This window comes from Pleuronectes platessa, chromosome 3 (assembly GCF_947347685.1).
Source record: "Pleuronectes platessa chromosome 3, fPlePla1.1, whole genome shotgun sequence".
NCBI classification, from domain to species: Eukaryota; Metazoa; Chordata; class Actinopteri; order Pleuronectiformes; family Pleuronectidae; genus Pleuronectes; species Pleuronectes platessa.
In genome coordinates, this window is record NC_070628.1 from 9,894,040 (window position 1) to 9,903,947 (window position 9,908).

The 9,908-nt window shown below is 41.7% G+C and overlaps 1 protein-coding gene across 2 annotated transcripts; it reads right to left on the reverse strand.

The window, feature by feature from the left end:
- Positions 1-31: 31 nt before the first annotated feature.
- On the reverse strand, positions 32-9,177 carry pkd2 (polycystic kidney disease 2). Of its 2 annotated transcripts, none has more exons than XM_053416559.1 (15): positions 8,165-9,177; positions 7,466-7,579; positions 6,266-6,399; positions 5,567-5,817; positions 5,205-5,429; positions 4,027-4,255; positions 3,763-3,933; positions 3,504-3,685; positions 3,292-3,412; positions 3,104-3,202; positions 2,239-2,360; positions 2,004-2,121; positions 1,736-1,899; positions 1,217-1,364; positions 32-1,027 (listed from the first exon to the last, which is right to left on the reverse strand). In XM_053416559.1, the coding sequence occupies exons 1-15, from the start codon at positions 8,586-8,588 to the stop codon at positions 818-820; spliced, it is 2,712 nt and encodes a 903-aa protein (XP_053272534.1). In that variant the 5' UTR covers positions 8,589-9,177; the 3' UTR covers positions 32-817. The 2 variants fall into 2 exon arrangements, with proteins under 2 accessions (XP_053272534.1, XP_053272542.1); XM_053416567.1 differs by having other exon boundaries at positions 1,736-1,896; positions 8,165-8,293.
- Positions 9,178-9,908: the final 731 nt, after the last annotated feature.

Here is a 9,908-nt window from a genome sequence, read left to right on the forward strand (position 1 = left end):
TCCAAACTGGATAAAAACAAATAAAACAATCTTTTGAATTTTAATAACACTTTATTTGGCATAACAGATTAAAAAAACGATATACATAGTAAAAAAGTAAGGCACAGGAAAAATATATATATATATATATATATATATAAATGCATGGGTTTCCCATGAACACTAGATGCACTCCAAATCGAAGTTTGTTTCAAGTTACAATATGTATCATAAAATGATAAGCTATTTAATTAGAAGCTTAACTGACGTACAGGAGATGAGTAACTATGACACAGTGTGCCACACTCGTACCTATTGTATGTTAAAATGATGGAGAAATAATCAGCAACAGGAACAAAATGCTTAAACGTGTGGATACAGTGATTAGAAGCAGGTGATACTAAAATCATACGCTGTGTATTCTGAGTATGTTTACAGCTGGTGTATTGCATCCAATGCTGTGTGTAATACTGTGATTTAATACTGTTCTGTAAATCCTTCTTTGTGCTTCAGCCTCTTTCACGCATTCTTTCGCAGTTTCCTTCGTCGTCCTGTCAAAACAATACTTTGAAAAAAACAGCTGAGGGCAGATTCAGGACATTTTAGATGTCTCTCTCTCTCAGGACAACCTCACTCACTTTCAGTGCATTGAAGTATCTGAGGTCAGGTCACCACCTTTGTAATATCTCAAGGAATTTTTAAAAGCCTCAATAATTCTTTTGTCCTGCACGAACTGTCTCACATCTCACGTTACTTGTACCACTGAAGGAAAATTTCCAATCGAGAGTTTCTTGCCAAAGTTAAATAATCTCGAATAATCTTTAGCAAGGCCGAGGCTTCATACGTGGCCGCTCACGTTTGTGCTCGCTTCGAGGCCGTCGGTGGACAGAGCAGAGGACGGACGAGGGCGGGGGCCGGCACCAGTGGCGGGCTGCTGGTGGCTGACCTGTGAGACCATATCGTCAGACTCCCAGCGCTCCAGTTCCTCCCTCACCAGCCTCTCCATCTGCTCCCTGTGGGCGTCTGTGTCGCGTCCCAGACGCTCGTCCTGACAAGCAGAAGCAGGTTTGTTTACAGCCGTGTGTGTGTGTGTGTGTGTGTGTGTGTGTGTGTGTGTGTGTGTGTGTGTGTCCCCGTCTGGGCAGATTTGTGGTATATGATATTTCGTCTCACTAACAGAGAAACTTTCTTTGCTCGATAACAGAAATGCACTGAAGGTGTTTCTGGTGTGTCTCACCTCCATGACTCCGTCCAGCAGCCGGCCCAGCACGTCCCTCCTTTTCAGTTTAGCTCTCTCCATGGTTTCCAGCTTCACGATCACAGCGTCTATCTTGGACACGATGCTGCCGATCGAGTGCTCCATCCGGTCCACGCGTCTCACCAGCCTGAGGAACAGGAACAGAGAGCCATACATGTCACACTACTGCGGCTAGAATCATAATTGTTATTATTTCATAAATAATTGTTTTTAATGTTTTTGTTATCAATTACAAATGCTCCTGTGGTGGAAGCTGACGTATAAACAGAAAATGTATTATAGTAAAACACAGTTATAATTGTTGATAAATACTATTCTTCAATTCAAAATGTAAAATGTCTTTATAGCTACATATATGCACATTTATAGTGTATTATAAATAATTTATTAAATGTTTATATACTGCTATAAAAGCTGAAAGGAAGAATAAAGATAGTGAAGCTAATGTATTTTAATCAGTTAACTAGAGAGATTCTGAATAATAATAAAAAGTCTTACACTTGAAACTCCTCATAGGAGACGCCACCCGAGCTGCTGCCACGGCGACGGGAGCTGTGGCCGCTGTCCTCGTCGTCGTCCTCCTCCGAGTCTTCCTGGGTGCGAGGGAAGCTCCGCCCACTGCACGGTCTAGTCAGCGAATTGCGTTCCAGATCCAGGTCCTCCTAGCGTACGAGCAGAAACACACTGAGCATCTGCAGGGGCACTGTGTGGTTACTATTCAGCCACCAACACCAAACAGGGAGGAGCTGCTGGCTCCATCACTCACTCTCTCTTTCTCCAGGTCGTCTCTCATCTGCTGGTGCTCGTGCTCCGTCAGCTCCTGGTCGCCGTCGTGATCGTACTTGGCAAATATGGCCTGAATCTCTGCATCCGTGTGGCCCTTTCTGAGCAAAGGAAGAAACAACCAACACTCGGCATCACACAACAACAAATGAAACCTGAGCTTTATGTTCATATCACTATAATTAAAATGTTTTAGCATGATTTAAATGTTTGCTCACCCTTTAAGATCCTGACGGAGTTCATCAATGTTCAGTTTGCCCCCTGCCTGACGCAGGCTGTCAGAGATGTCATCCACCGCCGTCTTCTTCAGTCTTAACTTCATCAAAGCTTTGTTACAGCCCTAAGAGACGGAGGTCAGAGAAACAATTACATCTCTATTCACTTAAACATGACTGCTTGTGTAGTCTTTTAAAATATTTCTTTAAGGGTTGTCCCTAAACCAAGCAACAACAACAATCATACAAGTTTATTTAAGTCAACACTTTTTGAAATGGATCTATTCAAATTAGTTTAATTAAATTATGTGTGTTTAAGCCCTTTTTCCTTTTTCCATCTATCTTTTTGATTTGTGTGGGATTTGTGTCAAACCAGTGAATTCTGCATAATTCCATGTGGTATTCTGATTGGTTGTGTAGAAGTGGGTCATGGCTGCCGTCACACTGTGATATGAATAAGTCTCTGGCTGCCGAGGTTCTAAACTTGCTGCCACTGGACCTGCCTCAGTGCAAAGGAACAGTTTTAGGTTGACGACCACAGACTTAAATAGGTTTCTCTAACTACTGTCTATTTGTTTAACAGCCACAAATCATGTCGAGGAGCCTGTTCACATCAGAAGATGAGTGTGCTTCCATGAAATACATCAAGCTTCAGAGTAAACATCTTGTAACTCCAGCTGCAAATTTCCAGAAGGAAAACCATGATATTTTCTGATTTGTAGATACAACTAGATTCTAGAAATTTTAATATTCGAAATTGTAATTTCAGGTGTATATAAATGATTCTTCAGATAACTGTCATCGATAGCTAATGTTGATTTAATGTAAATCTGCCTGGCCACAACAAAGGATGCATGTAGTTCAATACCTTCTTGATGAGGTCCGTCATCTCCATCTCAGTCCTCTGCTGCGACATGTCAGCCTTCACCTCAGAGTAGGAGTCATTGATGATGGCCAGGAACATGTTCTACACAGAAAGAGAAAAGAGAAAATGAATCCTCGTCACCTCACACCACAGGCAAACTGTAACAAGTCAACACTGCTCATCCTGCTCACCATGAGGATGAAGAAGATAAAGAAGATGAAGGTGGTGAAGTAGATCGGTCCAAGCACTGGGTTCGCCTCCTCGATCTCAGAGAACTCAAAGTCTCCCAGGATGATACGGAACTGGGTAAAACTACACAAACAGCGAGACGTGACAGCGTTAGAGAAACATCGGCAGTCAGAAGTATTCGTATGTTTCTCGAATATACTTTGAATCTTCTTACATGCTGGCTTGGAACGTGCTGAAATCGTTGACTTGGGTTCCGAACACCAAGTAGGCCAGCTGAGCATAGGCCAGGAAGATGATGAAGAACATGATGGCGAAGCCCACGAGGTCCTTGGCACAGCGCGACATGGTGCTGGACAGCTGGCTCATGGTCTTGTTGAAGTTGATGAACTTAAAAATCTGAAAGGATGTGAAAACCTACAGTTGGTATCAGTTCATCATGTTTCCACGATGGCACTGTGGGTGAAGTCTCATACCTTGATCCAGGAGAAGAAGACGATGACTGCAGCCACGTTGTTGAACTGGACCTGCAGGTTGGCCAAGGGCTGGAAACTGGGATGAGAACTGTCCTTCTCCAACAGGCCTTTGAGACAGCTGCCCACCATGGCTGTTCTGGTAACGTTCATGATGATGGCAACGACACTCAACTGGAAAAAGAGCAGACACAGCAAACAACTGTCAGACCAATACAATTACAGCTGTTTTACTTTAATAACATCACATACGCTCTTGATACACACCACCAAGATGAGAACATCCAGACAGTTCCACAGGCTCTTGAAGTAATGCAGCCGGTGGATGCGGATCTCCAGCACCTCCTCCACCACATAGTACAGGACGAAGATGCAGAACGCCACCTCGCACACGGCCACAAAGTAGTCCCAGCTGGACACGTAACGCATCAGACGCACTGTTTGGAACTGCCAGGAGGTCACCACCCCCCCGGTGGCCGGGAACTCCGCCAGCAATCTGACAAATCCACCGGAACATATGAACCGTCAGTGTTCGAACAATCATAGCTACAAGCTGTTCTAATGCAGAGACACATCAAGATAAAGTAAAAAGACAGAATGTAAATCAATAATCAGGTAATAATTAGTTTGTTGGTTTGTTTCTCTTTTTTGGTGAATTTGCAGCTTTAAAACTTTTACAATGCTCAACACTATAATATAATATGTGAAATGGAAGAAAATGTGTTTTTTATGGTTATGTTAATTGTTCTTGGGGTTTTTTTCACCGGCAATTGAACTTAAGTTTATACTAGGAATGTGTTTGTTGATGCATCGAAAATTTACATTTTTGAAATTTGAAATCATTAAATTAATTTAATAAGTAAAAATGACTAAAACCCACACTGCCTCCAGGATGCTTCTTCAGCATTCCTCTGATGTGCAGAACATGTCAACTTAGGCTCTGGGAAATTGGGGTAGGCATTTTCTAAAGTGCTTAGAGAGTGATAATCTCTACTGGTTGCAAGTGAAACTTCAGTTTAGCTCTAACAAATGGCTCCACTGTGTATTTACAGCAAGCGCAGCTGTTTTTGCCTTTTTTTTTCTTATTAATGTCGTATGAACTAAACGTTTGCTCCCTCCTTGAAGAACGTTTTGCTTCTGTTGTTTTAATTATTGCAATAATTGTTTCTACTGGATGCTATTGTTGATTTCATACGATGGAATCACATCATAAGTCAATAAATCTGAAAGGTAGAAATGATAACAAGTCCCTAACAGCCCTAGATTACATTAAATCTATATTTTGACTTTTTGCTAACTCAAATCAAAGGTCTGAAGATATGGAGTGACGTATGCTGTACTGAATGTAAAGCCCCTTAGACAAAATGTATGATTTTTGATATTGGGTTATAATAGACAAATATTGAAACTTGACTTGACCGGATGGCTGTGTCATCACGACTCACCTAGCGATACAGAAGAGGTTGATGTTTCCATTGTAGACGGAGAAGTCGAGGAAGACGGCTCTGGTGCCCCTGTCCAGCCACAGGTGGTCTTTGAGAAACTGCAGCTGGACAACGGACTCTGCTTTCGTACGAGACAGATCCTGGTAGTATCCTCCGCCTCCGTATTTAGAAACCTGACCCCAGTAGCTGCTGTCATTCATCTCACTCTCTGCTGTATAGACCCACCTGGTAGACACCAAGAAGAGAGAAATCAGGAAGCAGCTCTCTGAGGGTTAAGAAAAAAGGTTCTGCTTGTGTTGATCATTTATCAATTTGTGCTGATTTTTAAATCCACTTCTTTCAGATGGACATCATGGTCTTACGCAGTTCTATTCCTGGGTCCAAAGGAGGAGGTGTCCTCGTTGGTTGGCGTGTACATGTTGTAGCAGTCCTGAACCTCGTCTCTCAGGTCCTGGTGGATGGAGCAGGACTCGTTGCGGACTTTGACCTGTCGGAGGCGCGGCACCCCCAGGAGGAGATTCTCATAGTAGATGAGACTGTGATTGTCTGGCAGACTCTTGTTGTTGTACCACACTTCCCAGTACATGCTGTTGAGGAATGGCCCCTCTGTGAACTACAAGTTCAGGAAAGTCAGGATTTTGGTACAAAAGAGGCTGCAACAAAAAGCAAGTTCTCCAAAATATCTGGCATCATCTTTTCTTCCATTTAGGTATATTACGGAAAACTACTTTGCTACTGTGGATGGTTTAGCTTCTTATTAATCACATTTATTTGGTGAATTTTATGTAATATATAATACAGCTATACTCTTACTATAGATAATGAATTTCCGATTGTTCTCAGTGTTTGTGTGATGTATCTTCTATCTTGACTTGCAAATGTCTGTCTATGTAGATTCATTTCTAGTTTGCGTGATGGCTGTGTAGCTTTTTGTGTGTTTGCACCTTGAAAACCGCAATTGTGAACTGCATATTCTATTTTAATAGTTCAAAATTACAGCTAAAATCGATTTTGAGTGTGTCTGATTAATACCAAAGCAGGGTTGAGTGTTTTGATTTTACCTTCCAGAAATCATCCATTGTTGAGATGTGCCTGAAAGTGAAAGAGTCTCCGGCAGACAGGGGTGTGTCCAGGAAAAGCTGAGACATGACTTTGGTGTAGTAGTACATGTTGGCACTCACCATCCCATAGGTCACTACAGAGCACACATAACCATCATTAAGTACATAGAATCTGATATTTATAATACAGCAATAACAGTCACTAGACAAAATTAAAACAGGAGAGGAAACACTGTGTTTGAGTCTCACGTCACCCTGCAAAGACTTTACAAGAAATAAACTCAAGATGAGATGAAACGTATGTTATTTTCTTCTATACATTACTGTTCCCTATAGCACAGAGTAGTCATCATGAAGTAGCTCTGGAAATTGTTTTAATAGTCCAGCTCTGCCTGGCAGAAAAGGCCTTAATCCCGCCCGCCAGGAAAACATTTCCTGATCCACCCTCAACCACAGTTTGGTGTTTTTCACTTCAGAAGAGAAACGAGAGACTTTCTCATTTTCTCATCAGACTCATTTGAATTATTCGTGCCGATACAAAATGCTGTCCTCAACTTGTTGGAATTCAAGCGCCCTGATAACTATGAGCGAGATGTTCCGCTGCCAAAACCATGAAGCACGCACTGTTCTGAGTTTGGAAAAATGACTTTTGGGCAACAGGATAGATGCCCAGACGTATTCTGTGCCACATTTTAAAGAGCTTTCTATGACTCACTTGGATTAATTGTCCAGGAATTACCTCACGGGCACAAGCAATTTCTTTATGGATGTTTCACTCAACACAATGTGCTGTGTATGTGGATATTCCTATGACAGACTGAATGTTTCCTTTCTGCAGCTTGTTAATACCGCACACGTCTTCACTAAGAATTTACAATTAAGAATAAGGGAAACCGGAATCATGTTATAGCCCTAGCCTATGTTTACATCTGCTGTAATTAAAAAGAAGAATTGTAGTTACTAACATGTGACCCATCAGACATTAGTCTAACTGCAACTTTGGAATAATGATTATGAAATGTACAAAGTGGAAACAGTGTTTTCCAAAGAGGTAAAACTTCTACTTCTTTTATTTCCTGAGACCACCATCCAGAAATCTGTTTATGTTTCAAGCTTTGGGTGCCACTTTGAAACACGTCTGAAAATCATAAAATCTTACTGTCCTCTTGTTCAGTGTTTGAGAGTTGAGTGCTTACTTACATATACAAATAGTGATGAGGAATGCAATATACGTGATCATCTCCCTCAGTACGTTCCTGAGGTATCTCTCTCGACTGCTGTCATTGTCCTCCATCAGGTCTGTGCCCCACAGAACTGCAAAGGAAACACCATTCAGTGTATGTGCAGTATAAAGATATACAATCTATGGATGCTTAAATAATTTGTATTTAATTTGGAGTTATTCTTATATTTCAACTTGAATCCTCCTAATTTATTTAGTTTGACCTATTTTATGCAGATTCAGTTAATGCCTTTATGTTAGATAAGTCCTCCATCTGAATTTAATGTTTATTTTGAAGGAAAAATATACTATTTTTGATTTATTGCCTCTGTATATTAGGCCAGAGGTTGGTTTTCAAAGTGAGTGATACTAAATATTAAAACTGTGTGTACAAAACGTTCTCTACAGCAGCAAAAACGTTTAACACTTCTATTACAACTTCAAATTGGGGGAAAAAAATTAAAAAAAATTCACGAATGGATGAATATGTTACACAAAATGTGATGTGCAACTGTAGGAAATTGCATCTCTAGTTATAATTAGTGACAATACAACTTCATATTTAACTTGCTGCATTCCTCCTTTTATCCAGACATGATTTGTTGGTGGTAGAAAGATATCAGATGAACTTTTTGATGGACTGTAAAACTGCATTTGACAAACTTGGAGGGACTCACTTCTGATCTTGTGGAGTATCTGCTTCAGACAGCTGCGGTGCAAATGTCTCTCCTGCTGCTGGGCATCCACGGTCGGGGTCGGGTACAGTCCTCCCCGGGGGATGTGCGGGCTGCTGCCGCCGCCGGTGTAGCTGCCCAGGCCGCTGCTGCAGCTGCTGCTGGAGGCCGTGGACACCGACCTCCTCCCGGGGCTCGCTTGAGGCCAGTCGGCTTCCATGATCTCGTCCTCGGGCTCAAACCCCGGGTTGTCCCGGCTCCAGGCCTGTCTGGACGGAGGCGACGGGGTGACCATGGCTCCTCCGGGCCCCGGGTCTGGATGCTGGATGTTCTCCATCTCTATCCCCTCGCCGGAGTCGAGTCTGTGCGGCAGCCTGCCAGTCTGGCTCTGCGGTGGCTGCTGGGGTCTGACTCTGGATGAGCTCATGGTCCAGTTTACTATTTTTTTTTTTATGTGGTACGAGGCATCTGGAAAAATTTTAAACTTCCCCAAAAACCGATGTTAACTGTTTACATCGACTTCTCAAGCATTTTTTGGTTCCGGGGTATCCTCAGATGTTAAAGCGGATTAAAACCCAAAACAACAGCTGTTCCACTAACAAACAACCTGCAAACAACACAACATGTCACCGTGTGTAGCAGTCACAACAGAGACATATATAATACACAATACCCTGTCCTTTCATCCAGAGTTACTCAGTTTCCACCCTCGCCAGTCCGTTAGAAAAACATTCCTGGAGAAAACACCAAGCGAGCGTCTCGAGCAGCGACGTCCATTAATGCTAGCGATGCCTTTAAAGCGATTAAAGTTGTTCGAAGTTAAACTGATAACTTGAAGTCAGCGATCGCGTCAGAAAAGAGGAGTTTGAGATGGAGAGGAAAGTTGGATTTATTGTCCCAGGACAGCCATCTTGTTCCTGAACTGTTCCCCTGAAAACCCTCGCTCTGCCTCGCTCGGACTCAGGTTACATCCAGAGTCATGGCGTCGCAGCGAAAGATGGAAAAACCTCAGTGGAAAAATATTTTTCCATGAAATATCTTTTTCCTTTTGGCGTTCACAGCGATTAATTCACAGATTGTAAACAAACCGATTCAGGGATGTTTATGATGACTACTTAAAAACAAAATCTGAACTTAATTCCCATTAGAAATAACATAGTTTTCTTTTAAATTAAAACTTGTATAAAAACTTTTTTAATTCTCTATAAAGACCAATGGGACTTGCATTTGTTGAAATAAAAAGCTTTTAAATCATTGTTTTGTTTAATATATAAATTGATTACATAATCTCTGTTTGGATGAGTGGTTGCCATGACAACACGGCACTTACAGTGGAGCGTTGCAGTGAAGTTAGGTTGAAGTTGGATGTTTCACAGATGTTCAGGCTGAGCTTTCACTTAGGGACCATCAATAAATTCTGCTTAAGTGCATTTTTGTTTTTATTCGCTCCACTGTCATGTACATGACTGACTCAATAATAATATCAGATGTTACCCTACCCTAGTCTAATAGGACACAATCCATTTTTATATGATTTTAGTCTGCCCTGTATTTCATATAAATATTGATTTTAGCTTTTATACAGTAGCTTTTATGTCAATGTGACCAACTGACTCCAAACTGTGGTGGATCGGGAAGATCGTGATGGCAGATCATGGATTGTGTCGGCAGCTGTTTGTGTAACCTGATAGTGGTGGTGGATCGTGATCATAGTGGCAGCTGATAATGGACTATGATTACAACAAGA

What these genes read in the sequence shown, in the direction of transcription:
- pkd2 (XM_053416559.1), bottom strand. Translation starts at nt 8,588, where the DNA reads ATGAGCTCATCCAGAGTCAGACCCCAGCAGCCACCGCAGAGCCAGACT. An exon ending in TCTTCTTCTCCTGGATCAAG is followed by an intron (nt 3,686 to 3,762) that starts GTATGAGACTTC and finishes ACATCCTTTCAG; the next exon opens with ATTTTTAAGTTCATCAACTT. An exon ending in TGCTGGACGGAGTCATGGAG is followed by an intron (nt 1,028 to 1,216) that starts GTGAGACACACC and finishes TCTGCTTGTCAG; the next exon opens with GACGAGCGTCTGGGACGCGA.